General features: G+C 44.8%; 1 protein-coding gene across 1 annotated transcript in view; it reads right to left on the bottom strand.

The window, feature by feature from the left end:
- Positions 1 to 20,087, bottom strand: part of epb41l5 (erythrocyte membrane protein band 4.1 like 5) — a 218,616-nt gene that overhangs the window by 90,883 nt on the left and 107,646 nt on the right. Inside the window, 5 exon segments of the mRNA XM_085986877.1 lie at positions 6,983 to 7,052; positions 7,581 to 7,669; positions 9,223 to 9,310; positions 15,817 to 15,937; positions 18,646 to 18,698. Coding sequence (XP_085843003.1) covers positions 6,983 to 7,052; positions 7,581 to 7,669; positions 9,223 to 9,310; positions 15,817 to 15,937; positions 18,646 to 18,698 — 421 coding nt within the window.

Genomic DNA, 20,087 nt, shown 5'->3' with positions numbered 1-20,087 from the left:
GTACTGGGGAAAGAAGGAAGCTGTTCCGTCGGGACGGGTTCCACTTCAACCGGGCTGGAACCAGTGTCCTGGCGAATTGAATAACTAGGGCAGTAGACAGGGCTTTAAACTAATGAAGAGGGGATGGGAGGATTCAGGAAAAAGTAAATTTAAAAGCAACAAGAGAAATGTCAAGGCTCTAGAGCAGAGCAGAGCGGACATTTGGGTAAAAATAAGCAGAGTGGGTCAGGAAGGGACAGAGAGAGTAACAAAGGTAATAATAGGGCATCAGTGACTAAGGTGACATCAGGGAAAAACAGAAAAAAGTCAAATCTAAAGGCACTATATCTGAATGTGCGAAGCATTCGCAACAAAATAGATGAATTAGTGGCACAGATAGAAAATAGGTTCGATCTAACAGCCATTACGGAGACGTGGTTGCAATGTGGCCAAGGTTGGGAACTAAATGTTCCAGAATACTTAACTTTTAGAAGAGATAGGCAAAATGGAAGAGGAGGGGTAGCCCTGATAATAAAGGATGGGGTAAAAACAGTAGAGAGAAAGGATCTTAGCTCCAAAATCAAGAAGTGGAATCAGTTTGGGTGGAGCTAAGAAACAGCAAGGGGCAGAAAACATTGGTGGGAGTTGTTTATAGGCCCCCAAACAGTAGTTGTAATGTAGGGCAGAGTATAAATAAGGAAATTAGAGGCGCATGTAACAAGAGTAATACAGTACTCATGGGGGACTTTAATCTACATATAGACTGGGCAAACCAAATTTGCAGTAATAGTGCGGAGGACGAATTCATGGAATGTATACAAGATAGTTTCCTAGATCAGTATGTTGGGGAACCAACTAGGGAACAGGCTATTTTAGATCTAGTATTGTGCAATGAGAAAGGGTTAATTAATAACCTTGCAGTAAAGGGGCCTATAGGGAAGAGTGACCATAATATGATAGAATTTTATATTAAGTTCAAAATTGATGTATTTAAATCCGAAACTAGAGTCTTAAATCTAAGCAAAGCAAACTACGTAGGTATGAGGGGGCAAGTTGGCTAAGGTAGATTGGAAAACTACATTAAAAGGTATGACGGTAGACAAGCAATGGCTGGCATTTAAAGAATTAATACATAATTTACAACAAATATACATTCCTTTAAAGTAGAAAAACCCCACAGGAAAAGTGATCCAACCGTGACTAACAAGAGAAGTTAAAGATAGTATTAGATCAAAGGAAAAGGCTGATAATGTTGCCAAAAAGAGCAGTAAGCCTGAGGATTGGGTGAATTTTAGAATTCAGCAAAGGAGGACCAAGAAATTGATAAAGAAAGGGAAAATAGAATGAGAGTAAACTAGCAGCAGACTATAAAAGCTTCTATAGGTATGTAAAAAAGGAAAAGATTAGCAAAAGTAAATATGGGTCCCTTACAGGCTAAGACAGGAGAAATTAAACAATTACTTTGTGTCTGTCTTCACAGAAGACGACGCAAAAAAAGGCCTGGAAATAGTGGCGAACTAAGGGTCAAGCGAGAATGAGGAACTGAAAGAAATTAGTATTAGTAAAAAAAATAATACTGGAGACTGAAAGCCAATAACTCCCCTGGACCTGATGGCCTACATCCTAGGGTTTTGAAAGAGCTGGCTATAGAGATAGTGGATGCATTGGTTGTCATCTTCCAAAATTCCATAGATTCTAGAACGGTTCCCACAGATTGGAAGGTAGCAAATGCAACCCCACTATTTAAGAGAGGGAGAGAGAAAATGGGGAACTACAGACCAGTTAGCCTGACATCAGTAGTAGGGAAAATGCAAGAACCTATTACAGGAAACTTTCGTTTAACCGGAGGTTAAATGTCCGGAAAGCTCTATCTAGCGGCAAAATTCAGGAGCCGTTTCCTATAAGTTTTTTTACTTCTCGTTGCTTTTTTTTTTCCAGTCAGGCTCTGCAAGGTCTAGCTGAAGCTGTTGCTTAGCTACAGAGACACTTTTAAGCTGCGGCCGACTGTTTTGAAGCTGTTGCTAAGCAACAGGGTTTGTTGATTCACACGGAGCTCAGAAGCTCCGTATGTTTTAACATTAGCGCTGGTTTCTACGGCAGTTTTGATGGGACGGCACCAGCTCGGTCCCGTCGGTGCCGGATTCCAGAAAGTTTCCTGTATTAAGGATGTGGTAAAAGAGCACTTATAAAATAATAATAGGATTGGGCAGAGTCAACAGAGATTTATGAAAGGGAAATCGTGTTTGATGAATCTGTTGAGAGTTTTTTGAGGTTGTAACTAGCAGAATAGATATAGGGGAACCAGTGGATGTGGTGTATTTGGATTTTTAAGAAGACATTAGATAAGGTGCCACACAAGAGGTTATTAAACAAAATTAGTGCTCATTGGGGGTAATAGCATGGACTGAGGGTTGGTTAACGGACAGAAAACAGAGTAAGAATAAACGGGTCATTTTCGGGTTGGCAGGCTGTAACTAGTGGGGTACCGCAAGGATCAGTGCTTGGGCCTCAGCTATTCACAATCTATGTCAATGATTTGGATGAGGGGACCAAATGTAATATTATCCAAGTTTGCTGATGATACAAAGCTGGGTGGGAATGTAAGTTGTGAGGAGGATGCAAGGAGGCTTCAAGGGGATATAGACAGGCTAAGTGAGTGGGCAAGAACATGGCAAATGGAATATAATGCGACGAAATATGAAGTTATCCACTCTGGTCAGAAAAATAGAAAAGCAGAGTATTTTTTAAATGGTGAGAGATTGGGAAATGTTAGTGTTCAGACAGACCTGGGTGTCCTTGTACATGAATCACTAAGTTAATATGCAGGTACAGCAAGCAATTAGGAAAGCAAATGGTATGTTGGCCTTTATTACAAGAGGATTTGAGTATAAGAGTAAAGACGTCTTACTGCAATTATATAGGGCCCTGGTGAGACCACACCTGGAGTATTGTGTACAGTTTTGATCTCCTTACCTCAGGAAGGATATACCTGCCATAGAGGGAGTGCAACGAAGGTTCACCAGACTGGTTCCTGGGATGGGGGAATTGTCCTATGCGGAGAGATTGAGTAGACGAGGCCTATATTCTCTGGAGTTTAGAAGAATGAGAGGTGATCTCATTGAAACATACAAAATTCTTACAGGGCTTGACAGGGTAGATGCAGGGAGGATGTTTCCCCTGGCTGGGGAGTCTAGAACACAGGGTCACAGTCTCAGAATAAGGGGCAGGCCATTTAGGACTGCGATGAGGAGAAATTTCTTCACTCAGAGGGTGGTGAATCTTTGGAATTCTCTACCCCAGAGGGCTGTGGAGGCTCAGTCATTGAGTATATTCAAGACAGAGATCGATAGATTTTTGGATATTAAGGGAATCAAGGGATTTGGGGATAGGGCTGGAAAGTGGAGACGAGGAAGAAGATCAGCCATGATCTTATTGAATGGGGGAGCAGGCTCGAGGGGCAGTATGGCTTACTCCTGCTCCTATTTCTTAAGTTCTTATGTTCGACAGCCGTTTCACCAACGAGCACACCACAGGCAGGCATCAGCTCGCCCTGACGAGATGCTAAGTAGCATATTCACCTGCAACAGTTCTACAAGTTCACTCAAAGCAGACTGTGCAACCTTTCATTAAAAACCAGAACATACACAGAGTTATAATTTTCAAGTTCCATCACCTGGGTAGTAACCGGGTGGCGTGCCCTTTAGAGAGAGCGATTTCAAAAGTGTTAACACTATGGAAGTTTTACAAGCAGTCATTTGCTTCCTTGGAGTGTAAACTCACTGATTCTACCATCTCAGGTGGACATAAAGGATCCTATGGCACGATTTCAAAGAGCAAGGGCGTTCTCTTCAGTGTCCTGACCAATACTTAGCTCTCAACCAAGATCACTGAAACAGTTTCTCTGGTCATTATCACACTGCTGTTTCGGGACCTTGCTGTGTGCAAACTGGCTGCTGCGTTTCCTACATTCTCACAGTGACGACACTTTTAAAACAAAAAAGTACTTCATTGGCTGTAAAGCACTTTGGGACATCCTGAGGTCATGAAAGGCGCTACAGAAATGCAAGTCTTTCTTTCCCCAGCAGGGAGCCATTTTCAAATGGGAGCGCAGGTCGGACATAGGGCTACAACACTATTTTGCAAATTCTCCAATCGCTTCTTCCTTCAAGCCTAGCTTCCACCAGGAGTGACTATCAGTAAGCGGAGGAGATGTAGCACCTGCCCCTATACCTCCCCCCTTCCCACTGTCCAGGGCCCCAAACACCCCTTCCAGGTGAAACAGCGATTTACTTGTACTTCTCGCAATCTAGTATACTGTATTCGCTGCTCACGATGCGGTCTCCTCTACATTGGGGAGACCAAACGCAGATTGGGTGACCGCTTTGCAGAACACCTCCGTTCAGTCCGTAAGGGTGACCCCGAGCTTCCGGTCGCCTGTCATTTTAATTCACCGCTCCATTCCCACTCGGACCTCACCGTCCTTGGCCTCTTGTATTGTTCCATGGAAGCTCAACGTAAACTCGAGGAACAGCACCTCATCTTCTGATTAGGCACTCTGCAGCCTTCCGGACTCAATATCGAGTTCAACAATTTCAGATCATAAGCTCGGCCCCCATTTCATTTTTTCTTGTAATTTTTCCACTCCTTTTCCCCCCCCCCCCCTTTCCTTTTGTTTCTCTCTCACACCTGGCAGCTATCTCTTGCCCTGCCAGTACACTTTACACCTAATCTCAGCCTATTACTATCTCATCTAGCTTCTAATCTCTTTTACTTCTTTTGTTTCTTTTATTCTTTTGTCCGATCGCAGCCCTGCCTTCGATCTAGTTTCTTTTCTTTCCAGTTTTGAAGAAGGGTTCGACCCGAAACGTCAACTCAAATTTCTCTCCACGGATGTTGCCTGACCTGCTGAGTTTTTCCAGCATTTTCTGTTGTTATTTCGGATTTCCAACATCTGCAGTATTTTGCTATAGTAACTTTCCATCATAGTTCTAAAACTACATGCAGTTATATGATGCTGGAAAGTTGAAAGACTACACAACAGCAGGAATTAAAAGCACATTCAAATATTATAGAAACCTTTTGGAGAATGTGATTACCATTTTGTTGGCTCCTACCATGAACACAGCGAAGCATTCTTCAACTATTACTGAATGCACAGAAAGTGTGCACACGCAATGCACAACAGATTATTCCTTAGCATTATTGAAATCTGCAACCTGGGAAGGGGCAGTCACATCATCAGGATGCTTTTAGACAGGTGAGGATACTGACCCCAACCAACATGACTATTTGCAGGCAAAACCTCCCCATTCCTTGACCAACTTAATCACAGGAAACAAGAACAAACTGCTTTAATCCTTAAACTCGCCTCGCTCCCAGAGAAAGAAGACTTGCATTTATATAGCGCCTTTCACGACCACTGGACGTCTCAAAGCGCTTTACCGCCAATGAAGTACTTTTGAAGAAGTGGAGTCACTGTTGTAATGTAGGAAATCACAAATGTAGAGAAGGCACAATCTTGCCAAAAAGCCTTAAGGCATCAAAGTGTTCCTTCACAAGCACCCAGTCCATGTAATCAAAATGCTAAAAGGCTTCATCAAATACATTCGAGGTCTCCCATGGCATTGCTCATGGTAGGCCAGAGAATACGTTGGGTTATAAGGATAGTAGCACTGTACCTTGTACCATGCAATGCATTATCTTGCTGCTGAAACGCAGCTGGTTGTGAATTAACCTATAATTTTAAGGACACAAGGATGTAGATTTTCCACTTTTGGCACAGTTTAGACCCACATAGTGTTTAGAGAGATTCAAATAGAAGTGTGCTGATTGCAACCAGGTGCAAATTGTGACAGGTGTACGGAGCACAAGTCTTTCTTTCATTCCCACATCTTAAATGTTGTCTTGGAGTCCATTATCCAGCTTTCTTTGGGGATAGAAGCCTCTGTTCTCAGATTTGTCAAAGCAATATAAAAATAGGGAGGTATTGCTTCAGTTGTACAAGGTATTGGTGAGACCGCACCTGGAATACTGCGTACAGTTTTGGTGTCCATACTTAAGAAAGGACATACTTGCTCTCGAGTCAGTACAAAGAAGGTTCACTCGGTTAATCCCGGGGATGAGGGGATGGACATATGAGGAGAGGTTGAGTAGATTGGGACTCTACTCATTGGAGTTCAGAAGAATGAGAGGCGATCTTATTGAAACATATAAGATTGTGAAGGGGTTGGATCGGGTGGATGCAGGGAAGATGTTCCCGATGATGGGTGAAACTAGAACTAGGGGGCATAGTCTTAGAATAAGGGGCTGCTCTTTCAAAACTGAGATGAGGAGGAACTACTTCACTCAGAGGGTGGTAGGTCCATGGAATATGCTGCCCCAAAAAACTGTAGAAGCTACATCATTACATAAATTTAAAACCGAAATAGACAGTTTCCTAGAAGTAAAGGGAATTAAGGGTTACGGGGAGCGGGCAGGAATTTGGACGAGTCTAGGTTCGGATCGGTCATGGCCCTGTGGTTAGCGGAGCGGGCCCAGGGGCCGTGTAGCCTGATCCTGCTCCTATTTCGTGTGTCTAATTCTGTTAGATTCAGGAGATGGTTCTGTGATAGTGGATTGGCAGTTAGGATCAGATCAGCCATGATCTTATTGAATGGCGGAGCAGACTCGAGGGGCCGATTGGCCTACTCCTGCTCCTATTTCTTATGTTCTTATGTAAGGGATGTTCATCTCTGTCTGCAAATGCCAGTGTATGGGTACCAGCAGATGGGCATCTCCCACATAGCCTTAACTGAATGGTCCTCTTCTTCCAAACGCCTCGGATGGAAGGCGGACACCAGTAATGACGCAGGGGCAAAAAATAAATAACTTGCAACAATTGGCACAGAGACTCAAAGAGAATGCAGAGACCAGCTTCACCTCCGGCCTGCATTACGGACAGGTTGTGATGCAAGCTTGTCCAAGACTGATGGAGACTATTACAGCTACCAAAACTCTGCCTTACCTGCTCATCATCTTCCACTACCACAAGAGTTAGTTTGCTTTTCTTAAATTCCAGTTTGATGATTTTGGGCCTGAATACAATAAAGAAAAAATATGGAACCTTTAAATTTGAGAAAGCACAAACAATACCAAAATATTGAGAGACGCGGGATATTCCCTCTTTCCAGATTCAAAACACAAATGTTTTTGTCACATTAATTTTGTATGATACCTACTTTTATCACTGTTATGGCAGCCTGTGGCCCAGTGGCTATTTCCAAGTGCAATATTAACCAAACCACTATACACCATACAAAACTGATGGGCCAGAATGAGATGCAGGTGTAACACAATCGCAGGGTTCAGATGACATTTGCAGACCGCTTAAACATCAGTCCTTCACTTCTGAATATCAACTGAACATCTCAATTGCATTCCAACACTCTAACCAAATGGTTACCTTATTGGTAAACATAACCTCCAGAGCAATTGTCTTCTTTGACCTGCAGATTGTCAATATATGGGTACATGGATCATTCTTCTTAAAAAGGCAGACATTACTGTTAATGGCACCTTCAGCTTACGTGTATTATAAAAGGATGAAGAAGGAGCCAACTGACCAGAAGAAGAGTCCAATCTTTGTTTCTCCTTCAAATACCAGCACTCCTGTTGGGGTCAGGCCCAGGCTGTACTCATTTCCATCTCTTCCCTAATTATCCAAATAGAAACAAAAATCTTGGTGAAGAAAAAAAGTCTTTACCCTCTTGTACACACAATCGAAAATACTGTACAATAAATTCAAGCCAAAATAAACTAGATTTCAGCTTCAGGGATTATGAGACCCAAGAATGATTCAGATCCATTCTGAACTATATAAATATAATAAAAGTGTAAGGAAGAAAAGATCTGCCACCCCAAAAAATATCACTGAAGCACCTGCTCGCCAAAAGGGTGGGCACCAGGACTGGCAGGATCAGAGAAGGGAAAATGGGCCCGATCCCGAACACCACCCTGGGACCCCTGCGGGAGAACCCATATTTGTGGATGGCGGGTGAAGACAGGACCAAGCTCGGCTGCGATGACCTCTTGCAGTCGAATGACTTGCGGACACACGCTGCCCGAGCTCAGACATGAACAGCAGTCACCTGGGTGATGTACCAGAGGGGATGAGCTCTTGGAACTGTAAACGAGCAACCAGCTCTAGGGCCCGAAATCCCGAGAGCACCATTGCGCTATTGGAACTGAGGCAGGAGCATCTAACCATCCCAGAGATAGAAGATTAAACACAAGAGATTTAGGGCAGAGGGCAGAAAAAACTTTCTCCCGACATGGAGGGCGGTGAGGCTTTGGAATGCATTACCAGAGTTAGTGACTGAAGCAGAGACCACACCAATATTTAAGAATAGGTTACATAGGTGGTTGAAGGAAAGAGGCACTGAAGGGGGATAAAGGGATATTGGAACAGAGCAGGCACTTGGGATTAGGACTACAACAATGTGCATTTATATAGCACCTTTAATGCAGTAAAACATCCCAGGGCGCTTCACAGGAGGGTTAGGATACAAAATTTGACACCGAGCCACACAAGGAGATTAGGACAGGTGACCATAAAGCTTGATCAAAGAGGTAGGTTTTAAGGAGCGTCTTAAAGGAAGAAAGAGAGGTAGCGAGGCGGAGAGGTTTAGGGAGGGAATTCCAGAGCTTAGGGCCTAAGCAAGAGAAGGCAGGGCCAGCAATGGTGGAGCGATTAAAAATCGGGCACTGCTGCTCATGTGAAGGATAAACACCAACATGGACTGGCTGGCCTAAAAATCCTGTTTCTTTGTTGCAATTTCTATTTAATTCAACCAACCGGAGAGTATTTATGCAAACAGGTTTTGGCCAAATCGAAAAAGAAATATTCTATTCCCCTGCTCTCACCTTGACAAACATAACATTTCACAATTCTTTTCCCCCCAATAGTAAAAATCTTACGAAAACAAACTCATTCACAACTAATACAAAAGGCAAAATACTGCAGATGCTGGAAATCTGAAATATAAAACAGAAAATGCTGGAAATGCATCTGACAGAAGGTCACTGACCTGAAACGTTAACAGTTCCTCTCTCCAGATATGCTGCCTGACCTGCTGAGTATTTCCAACATTTTCTCTTTATATATCTCATTCACAACTAATATAATTTAAGCCCTAGAAAACAGGGAATATGCTCTGCCCATGACAGCGACACCAGTAAACATTGCAAATTCACTCCAATCCTTACTTTGACCATGTGCATGTCCACTCCATACATCTCCAGCCACTTGGCTTTGTTGAGATAGTTAATTTCTGCTTGAGATGGCGTTTGTCCCCTACAAAGGGAAAAGATTGAGTGAAATTCTCCTGCTCGCCATCGTAGGAAGGGGCTTTAAAGGGATAATTACTAGTCTTAGCCCCTTTAGGGCTACCCCAGATCAGGCGTATTCCCCAGACATTCACTTTCAACTCAAGTTTGAGGTAGCCGAATCCTAAAGACGCTTAATTGGGTCTAAAGGTCCAGACTATCTCTCCCTAAAGGAAAGGGACAACCTGAAGATGTTACCATCCTCCAGATAGCACGTTTAATAAGTTTAGCTAGACTGTAACGTTCCGGAGGGTCCAGAAAACTCCCTCAGAATTCTGCAACTCCTCACCAAAGAGCTTACAGAGATTGAGTTTGCGAGTTTGATACAGAAGTACTATGAGAGACAATTCTAAAAATACATAGCTTTATTAAAGAACCGACATGCAGTTTACTGCTGGTGATTCAATCGCAACATTAACAGTTCCAAATACAAAAAGCTTACAATTCTATTATCAGGGATCTTTATTCTCAAATCTTAACTTCGCTAGTTTTACAGTTCTTAGTTTATTCCAGGATATCCACCAGAATCAAATACAATACCTTGATCCCCGAGATACAAAGAGTTGAAGACTTACAGAGCTTGCCTCTGAAGCTGAGAATCGCTTTGCCCCTTTACAGTGAATCTATCATCCCATTTGAAAGTTCAATTTTTATACCTTTTTGCAGTGGTATTTCCTTTGAAGTTTTGCTGATGTAAGCTAATTAGGTCTAGTCATTTTTCTGCTGACCCCTGCTATTTTTACAGTTAGCTCAGCTGGTAGCATTAAGAATCGTGTCTCTACCTTTAGGTGTTCGAAGCTTATCATAAAAACAGTGTGACAGCAGATGTTTCTATTTGATGTCATTTTTACCAAGGTCTTCTATTTGTGTCTTTTTATGACGTGCAAATTAAAAACACCTCAACCGGGTGCACCATTATCTTCTTAGTTACCTCAGCTGGTTGCAACACAGACTAATGGCTCCTGTGTTTCATTTGATGTCATTTTTACAAAGGCATATGTTTCTTAATTTTCTGTGTTTCTTTCCAAAGTGTAATTTAAAACACTTTAACAGGGTGTACCATTGTGTTCTTTCCAAAGCTTCAGACTATCAGGAACCTCCAACTTCCTGTTTCAATAAGGTTATTGATTCAGTGTCAACAACTTATCTTATCTCAATAGCCTGTATGCTGTTTACAGCTTCTCCATTGTTAGGTTTTTAGATTTTCAAGCCCAGTTTGTCATGTTACAAAGGCCAGAATTCTTTTATAGAATGGTGTACTTTTCTGAATATAACTTATTCCTTCACAGCTTCTTAAAGCATTCTGCATTCACACCATGCCAAGGCACCCCATTTACATCGAGTTACCAGTCTATAGCACAGAAACAGGCCATTCGGCACAACTGGTCTGTGCCGGCCTTTATGCTCCACACGAGCCTCCTCCTACCCCTCTTCACCTAACCCTATCAGCATATCCTTCTATTCCTTTCTTCCTCCTGTGCTTATCGAACTTTCTCTTAAATGCATCTAGGCTGTTTGCCTCAACTACTCATTGACGTAGCACATTCCACATTCTAACCACTCTTTGGGTAAAGAAGTTACTCCTGAATTCCCTATTGAATTTATTCGTGACTATTGTGACCATTCATGACCTCTAGTTTTGGACTCCAAGTGAAAACATTTTCTCTACAGCTAGCCTATCAAACCCTTTTAGTATCTTAAAGACCGCCATCAGGTCACCCCTCAGCTTTCTCTTTTCCAGAGAATAAAGCCCCAGCCTGTGCGGCCTTTCCTGAGAGTTATAACCTCTCAGATCCTTGTGAATCTTTTATGCACCTTCTCCAGTGCCTCTATATCCTTTTCCCTTATTGACCTTTAATTTAAGCATGATGGAAATCTTACCTTTTAAATAAATTAAATACATGCAAAGACAGGGTGAAATTTAAATGGACTAAGAATTAACTCATGGCATTGGGACAACACCTCCTCCTCCCAATGATTTCGACTACCAGCTTTACTGCGCATAGTTCTGGTCAGGATGCGATTGCACTAGAGAGGGTACAGAGGAGATTTACGAGGATGTTGCCAGGACTGGAGAACTTTAGCTATGAGGAAAGATTGGATGGGCTGGGGTTGTTTCCTTTGGAACCGAGGAGGCTGAGAGCAGATTTAATTGAGGTGTATAAAATTATGAGGGGCCTAGATAGTGGATAGGAAGGACCTATTTCCCTTAGCAGGGATAACCAAGTGGCATGGATTTAAAGTAATTGGTAGAAGGATTAGAGGGGAGTGGAAGTGAACTTTTTTCACCCAGAGGGTGGTGGGGGTCTGGAACTCACTGTCTGAAAGGGTGGTAGAGGCAGAAACCTTCATCACATTTAAAAAGTACCTGGATATGCAGGTGAAGTAACCTACAGGGCTACGGACCAAGAGCTGGAAAGTGGGATTAGGCCGGGTAGATCTTTCAGCCGGCACAGACACGATGGGCCAAATGGCCTCCTTCTGTGCTGTAAATTTCGATGACCATGACTCTCTGACAAGAGCAGCAACGTTGCACCTCCAGGTTTCTCTCCAAGTCACACACCATCCTGACTTAGACCCACGTCAACATTCCTTCATCGTTGCTGGGTCAAAATCCTGGAAATCCCTACATAACCACTGAAGAAGCGCCATCCCCACGAGAACTGCAGTGGCTCAAGGGGAGGGCCCAACACCATCTTCTCAGGTTGCTTATCGGACTCTGTGGTTATTGCTTCACTGCAACACTAAAATGCATCCGTATGTAACCTTTTGATTCTTTACAGTTAGGTGCGCAAGAGCCATAATGCATTCAATTTGAGGGATATTGCATACGAAACCCTGAAAACTGAGAGGAGCTCCTTATCTGGGCTATGGGAGGTAGGGATGGGGAGATTTTACCCAAAAAAACTTCGGGAAAATGTTTTAGGGTTTATAATCAGCCAATAACTTTAAGGGAAATAAAATGTGTGTATGAAACAGATTTCCTCATTTTGACTATTTTGGGGAGTAAAATCATTGAGCCTACAATTCCCCCCTAACCCCATGTGCTTTATATCTGTAAACCATTGTATGATTTAAAAGACATTTTCATTTTCTTGTGAAATTTCCCTCCACTAAATTTCTCCCCCTCTACTTCTCTCTTGAAAGCATCGACTCCTCACTGGGATCTGGCTCCGCAGGTACTGGAGCCACAAGAACTGGTCGCCCTCCACTACCTCAGCCAAGTGGTCATCCTTCATGATGGAGGCTCGACAGCAAGTACTGGCAGGAAGTTTGACTGACCTGGCCCAGCATTCGCACACCCATATTTCTACCAGGGATATTGAGAAAGAGCAGTGACCGCAGCCATTTGTCGTGTCCCAAACTCAGAAGCATTAAATCCAAATGCACCGACCAGCACCCCAGTGGAGATCAGCTGATGCAACACGCACCGAGATTCAGGGGTCGATTTTACCCGGGAGCGGGATCGTGCGCGGTGAGCAGGTGAATATTGGGACGGTCAGGAAGGCAGGAGGATTGGAGGTTGGGGTGGGGGGGTTGAGTTGCACGGGGCATTTTAACTACCCACCCGCTCAGTGAGGTTAACATTCCCCATCAGTGCGAGTCAGCAGCCCGTTTTACATCGCTCCCAATTTTTATCTCCATTGAAGTCAACGGAAATTTTTTTTTTTTTTTTTTTAAATGGGGAGATGTAAACCAGGCTGCCGACTTGCTATCGCCCGTTTTACACCATCACACAAAGTCAAGATCTACCCCGCTGAGACGCTAGAGGGGCACCACAGCCTTCCCGTGCTGCCAGTTCATTTTAATGCATCAATCTGGTTTCTCCTGCACTGATCTGTCCGGGATAACAAATACCACTGTTGTGTCTCCTTGTGTTCTTATTACTATGTAATACAGACACTTTTAACTCATTTTAGTTTACGGCTTTTACTCAGTTGTCTTCTTGCTTTTATGATGTTGCTGCCGCATGGTGCGGAGTGATACAAGATGTCTGACCTTGCACTGCCTTTCACAGTGTGCTACATAGCAATATAAATACACTAACCAAAGTAGTTCCATATAACGATGTAACAAGTAGTTCCATTTAACGATGTAATAATATAACGATGTAACAACCATGAATGGAATGGACTCGAGTCTTATTTATGATATATTTATTTATCTATCTATCTATATATATAAAGCGGCTCTTCTGTCTGTCTGTCCCGATGTCTGTCTGTCTGTCTGTCCGTGTTCTATACGTTTGAAAGTTATAGAGCGTACCAACGCGCGCGTCGCCTCAAAAGAAAGCTTGCGATTCCGGACCGGTCATAGGCGTATTTACGTTTCGGCCAGACAAACATCCCGCCCGCGGTATCCGAAAAACGTTCAGCGTTCCGCTCATTAGCATCGCATTAGCGACCGTGTGACGTCGAGGTCGACCAATCGTACGGCGGGTTCCTGGCGAGTGCCGTCCTACAGTTGAGTGTCGAGTGACTCGACGATTGACCAATCCTACGCTTCGGTGACCTGACCGGTCGACCAATCGGTGCGTGTGTGGGCGGGCCTTATCCTTCTGAACCGAGGTGAGTGGCCGCCATCTTGATTTTTCACGATTTTTTCCCCCCACACTTTGTGTGTGTTAGGGAACTAAGGTAAATTTTTTAATGATGTGTTAGGGAATTAAATAACAATTTATTTGTGTTTTAAATTGTGTTTAGCAAATGCGCACGCGGTGGGCGGGGCAGTTGGCTCCTCGTTCGAGACCAGGCCTGCGTCCGACCCGAGGGGCCACTTAGTTAACCGGCAGCCGAGCCCTGCCTCCTATTCACATCTACCGTCCTTCTTGCATGGGCCTACCGAGCGACTCCTACTCCCTCCTCCTCTTTTGCTGCTCTCTATTTATTTAATCTCCTCTTACTCGGCGAAAGATGAGCTTAAAAAAAGAGGCCGCCAGTTGCGCGGCCGCCTTGACGACGGCACGCATTCACACGGCCCCCGTTACCCCGGCAACGGGGCACGCCGGCGGTCTTGAAACCACGCATGCGCACGGCCCGCCACCCCGTGACGCCAGCACGCATGAGTTTAAAAAAAATGAAGAGGCCGCCAGTTGCGCAGCCGCCTTGACGCCGGCACGCATGCGCACGGCCCCCGTGACGCCAGCACACAACCTCGGGAGATCGCGGGGGGGGGGGGGGGGCGCCTCGGGAAATCGCCGGGGGGGGGGGGGGGGGAGCTTCTCGGTTTCCCCCCCCCAGTCTCTCTCTGTTCCCCCCGTCTCTCTCTGTTCCCCCCTCCCCCCAGTCTCTCTCTGTTCCCCCCTCCCCCCAGTCTCTCTCTGTTCCCCCCTCCCCCCAGTCTCTCTCTGTTCCCCCCCCAGTCTCTCTCTGTTCCCCCCCCCAGTCTCTCTCTGTTCCCCCCCCCAGTCTCTCTCTGTTCCCCTCCCCCCAGTCTCTCTCTGTTTCCCCCCCCCCAGTCTCTCTCTGTTCCCCCCCCCCCCAGTCTCTCTCTGCCGTCCCCCCACCCCCCCAGTCGCTCTCTCTCTCTCTTCCAACAACAACATGCCCTCGAAAAAGCCTCGGCAACGCCGGGCTCACCCCAGCTAGTATATATATAAAGCGGTCGATCTGTCTGTCCTTCTGTCTGTCTGTCCTCGGGTGTGCGTCTGTCCGGCTATGCGCTCGAAAATTATACGGCGTACCTACGCGCGCGTTACCTCCGAAGAAAGCTTACGCTTCCGGGACACTGGTAAGCGTGTTTACTTTTCAGTCGGACGAAAATTGTTCGCGCCTTATGCAAAAAAACCTTCAAAATTAAACTCATTATCTGCTAGCATTGATTGACTGACGTCAAGGTTCGACCAATCCTGTGCCGTCACGATTGACCAATCCTACAGTACGGTCCCCTGATGGTTGGCCAATCGGTGTGTGTGTGTGGGCGGGACTAATCGTTTTCATCTCGGGGATCTGGCAGCCATTGTTTCAGTGCCATGACTTCAGCTTCCAGCTCAAACTACTTTGAAAGTTAGTATCTCTTTTAAAAACATAAGATTTACCAAAAACGTTTTATAAGTACTTTCACTTTCATCTTTCAAGGTATTAAGTGTGTGTATGGGCGGGACTAATCGTTTTCATCTCAGGGATCTGCCAGCCATTCTTTCACTGCTTGCAGCTCAAACTACTCTCCTTATCCAGCTTTGAAAAAGTTAGTTTCTCTTTTAAAAATAACATAAGATTTACCAAAAACGTTTTATAAGTACTTTCACTTTCATCTTTCAAGGTATTAAAAAAAGGTAGAAATCTTGCCCGGCAGCAGATTCACAAAGGGACACAGACAGGGCCCCAAAGCCTGGCACTCGATTTAAACCGCCCGCCTCAAAACAGCCCTGGCAAAGCCGGGCTCCCCCAGCTAGTATAAAATAAGAGAACAGAACAGCTTAAATAATCTCAAGCTCTCGCTCAGGAAGTGCCCAGAGAAGTGAGAATCTTGTACCTGCATTCTTTCCACTTGTCAAAGATGGCGAGCTCCATCTCCTCGATCTGATTCGGCACAAACCTGAACTCTGACACCAAGTCTGGGCCGTGCTCCGAGGGATCGCAGTCACCCATTTCAGCTGCATTAAATAAACCAGAAAAAAAAATGAATAGACTCAAGTGACCCAAAGAAGAATAGTAACTGTCCCCCTTCTCTCTTTCCATTACCTCTTCCCTCAGGAAGAGAAGCATTACAGATTAATCAGAAAAACTGTCAATGACACACCCGAGTCAGCTCACCGGGAAAAGGCCAAGAGCCGAGTGACAGCAGAGAGTGAACAGTAGGAAGATCCTGGCACTAGTGTCCGAGCTTCAGTGTTGCCCTAAAAGTGGTAGTTTCTTAGAATTATCGGTACTCATCAGCCGTGGCTCAGTGGGTTGCACTCGTCACCGAGTCAGAAGCTTGTGGGTTCAAGTCCCACTCCAGGGCTTTGAGTACAAAATCTAGGCCGACACTCCAGTGTGGTGCTGAGGGAGTGCTACACTGTCGGAGGTGGCCGTCCTTCGGATGAAATGTTAAACCGAGGCTCCGTCTGCTTTCTCAGGTGGATGTAAAAGATCCCATGGCATTGTTTGAAGAAAAGCAGGGGAGTTCTCCCTGATGTCCTGTCCAATATTTATCCCTTGATTAACGTCACTAAAAAAAGAGATGATCTGGTCATTATCTCATTGCGCAAATTGGCTGCCATGTTTCCTACATTAAAACAGTGACTGCACTTCCGAAAGTACTTCATTGGCTGTAAAGCGCTTTGGGACATCCTGAGGTAGTGAAAGGTGCTGTATAAATGCAAGTCTTTTTTTTTCAGTTAACCATTTCCTGTTCTCCACCTGATCACTTTACAGCTCATTCTTTTTCTTTTCTTGTGTATCTGTTCTCCCTTCCCCCTTCCCCTCACTCTGTTCATCTGTCATATCTTATGAACGGCAATGCCTGAAATGTTAACTTGCCACTTCTCTCCAGGTGCTGTGTCCGACTTGCTGAGTGTTTCCAGCGTTTCCTATTTGTTTTAGATTTCTAGCATCTGCAGTACTTTGCATCATTGGAGGTGTGGAGTTGGCTCATTTAATTTATTTATGATCAGTGTTAGCTATTCCTCCTCACAACTTATCTGGGTGCCTTGCTGGCTGGTTCACTCTCGCCTCCGAGTCAGAAGATTGTGGGTTCAAGTCCACCTCCAGAGACTCGAGCACAAAATCAAGGCCGACACTCCAGTGTTGTACTGAGGGAGTGCCGCACTGTCGGAGGTGCAGTCTTTTGGATGAGATATTAAATCAAGATCCCGTCTCCCCTATCTGGTGGACACAAAAGATCCCATGGCACGAAGAAGCGCAGGGGAGTTATCCCCGGTGTCTTGGCCTATATTTATCCTTCAGTCAAAAGAACAAAAAAAAAATGATCTGGTTATCAGCACATTGCTGTTTGTGGGAGTTTGCTGTGCGCAAATTGGCTTTCCTCCATTACAAAAGTGACTACACTTCTAAAGTACTTTATTGGCTGCAAAGTGCTTTGGAACGTCCTGAGGTCATGAAAGTCTTTCTTTCTTTGCACTTTTACTGTTATACTTTTTCATAAAGGATGATGCAGCTAACTACAAAAAAAAGCATGAGGAAAAGGGTTGCTTCACTAATAAAATGTCTGCAGGTTATGTAGGTTTAGATCAGACTGGAACATTTACAGATGGCCCCATCTCGCTCATCTAACACAACTAGCTCTGCTTCTGAAACTACGAGAGAGGGAAGAGAATGCGAGATCAAAAGAAAGAGTGAAAATGAGTGAGACCACATGCAAGAGAAAGAGAGAGAGGTCAAGCAGGCAAGAGGAAGAGGAAAGAGAGAGCATGTGCAGTGCAAGGCGGGGACTGAGCACAAGCGCAGGGCAGGGGAATGAACAAGAGAGGGACAGAGAGGTTACATAATGGCCAGCACTGTGCCTGGATCAGACGTTCCAAACAGTAGCAATTGCCAAGTTCGCTTTAGAGTGCGAGTCTGTGCTTCAAGCAGATTTATACTTCATCGTCGCTAGGTCAAAATCCTGGAATTCTCACCAGCATTGTGGAATCACCTTCACCAGCGTTTCAAGAAGGCAGCCCACCACCACCTTCTCGAGGGCAACTAGGGATGGGCAATAAATGCCGGCCTTGCCAGCGACACCCACATGCCGAGAATGATTTTTTTTTTTTTTTTTTTAAATACAGAGGGGTCAGATCAGTTAGACCTTTATAAAAAAAAAAATTTTTTAAATTGTCACTATATAGGGCAATCTTAATTTGCTGCCCCAAAAAATCCCTGGGCACTGCTGGAGAAACACATGGCTACCATTGCGCGCTGCACCCTCTCAGGACCTCCAGTTATACAGTTCTGCTGGCCAATAGGAACACGGCCCGTTTCTGGTCCAAATTACCCAAATATGGAACAGATGGCACATTGACACCATATACGGAAGATAACCGCAGGAGGGCGCACAAACCATATGACGTGACAAAGTTACAGCCACAAGAAGCTCGAGAACAAGAGGCCAACTTGCTGACCCCCTCTGTCATCATGAGAAGACACCATGTTCACCATTTCCTAATTCTGATGCGAAAGGGATAACTCTTCCAGATGTTGTGTTTGATCGGACGTCATCCAGAGAAGCTTTCCGAGGATCAGCTTACCACCGCGAATCAGCAGGGCAGAGTCAAAGCAGCAAATTACATGCGACACAGTCTAGACTTCATAAGCATGTAGGACTTTTTAACCATAATGCAAGCACTCAATACGCAAACAAACAAAAAAAGTCAGGCCTCACCCTGAATGGCATAGGCCGACAGCTGGACTGATGTGTCGAAAGGGCATTCCAACCTGGAATGTTGAACAAGAGCAAGAGTTTATTTTACAATAGTACATCCAAAAAATAAGTTCCACTCAAGACAACTTGTGGCAGTGCGCCATAGGGCGATGGGATGTGGACCCATGCCAACAATTCACCACCCAAGGCGATTCCAATCAGTTTGGCCTTCAAGGAAGGCAGCGAGTGAAAAGTTAAAATGTTTTCCGACAGAGAAGGTCAAGCCAACCTGCATCGTGTTCATTTACTTTGTAGTGAACAAGGTTGCGTGAATAGGCCAGCTGGACTCATACACAAACACAATGACCCTGAAGAACTGATGGTGTTCCAACACACTGGTCGACCTTTTGAAAGATGCATTACTTCTATTTTCAGCACTATAGCATAGTACCAATCATCGGTATAAAACTATTAAATACTGAATTGTCAGTTTTTTAAGCAGCCTTAAAATGAATGAATGGCACCAGTGTACAGGAAACTCTCGATTTACCGGCACCTAACCAACCGGAAATCTGTTAACCAGCAATATTCAGGAGTAGGTTCAGGTAAGTTTTACTTCATATTAGTGGCAGTTTCTGGATCTGTGGCTGTGTAACTGGGGTTCGTGCACTTGTTGCTAAGCAACAGGGACGCTTGGTCTGTGGCCGGAGTTCCTGCACATGTTGCTAAGCAACAGGGAAGCCTGGATTTGTTGCTGTGTACGGAGCTCTCGTACCTTTTAAACTATACCTCTCTGTAATCCGGACTTTGAGATAAACCGGCACCACGCCGGTCCCGTTGGTGCCGGATAATAAAGAGTTTCCTGTATTGGACTTGAACATAGGAGGAGACACATCTTCCAGAAACTCAAGGACAAGAGCAGCAATGTCACGGGAACATGATCACTTTCTCTCCAAGCCAGACGGCACCCTGACTTGGACACGTTACGATTCCTTCATCATTGCTGGACTTAAACCCTGGAACTCCCTACCTAACAGCAGCGTGGGAGCACCATCACCATGACGACTGCAACGGTTCAAGGAAAAGACCCACCGCCATCTTTCAGGGCAACTAGGGGATGGGCAATAAATGCAGCCTTTCCAAGAGAAACATTTTCATAAAAGTGCCTGTACACCAGACCAAGAGAACCTTCGCCCCCTTTTTATTTAACTGCAACTGGACTGTCAACTGAGCGGGCAACACATTCTTAAAATTAAGTTTTATTTTAATTCAAGCACCAACCACATTGCTGGAGATGGGAGTGGGGTGTGGAGTGGGGGGGAAGGGGGGAAAGTCAAACTCACCACTTTAATATGAATCGGCACCATTTTTGAGCACTGGTGCTCCCAATGTTAGGGAGAGGGGGCTCCAATGGTGGCGCCAATTCAGATACACGAAGGAGCCAAGTACAAACTCTAATTAAT

This window comes from Somniosus microcephalus, chromosome 4 (genome assembly GCF_052327205.1).
Source record: "Somniosus microcephalus isolate GS21.2 chromosome 4, FLI_Smic_1.0, whole genome shotgun sequence".
NCBI classification, from domain to species: domain Eukaryota; kingdom Metazoa; phylum Chordata; class Chondrichthyes; order Squaliformes; family Somniosidae; genus Somniosus; species Somniosus microcephalus.
The sequence above is the reverse complement of the archived record's forward strand: the minus strand, read 5'-3'. Positions and strand labels throughout refer to the sequence as shown.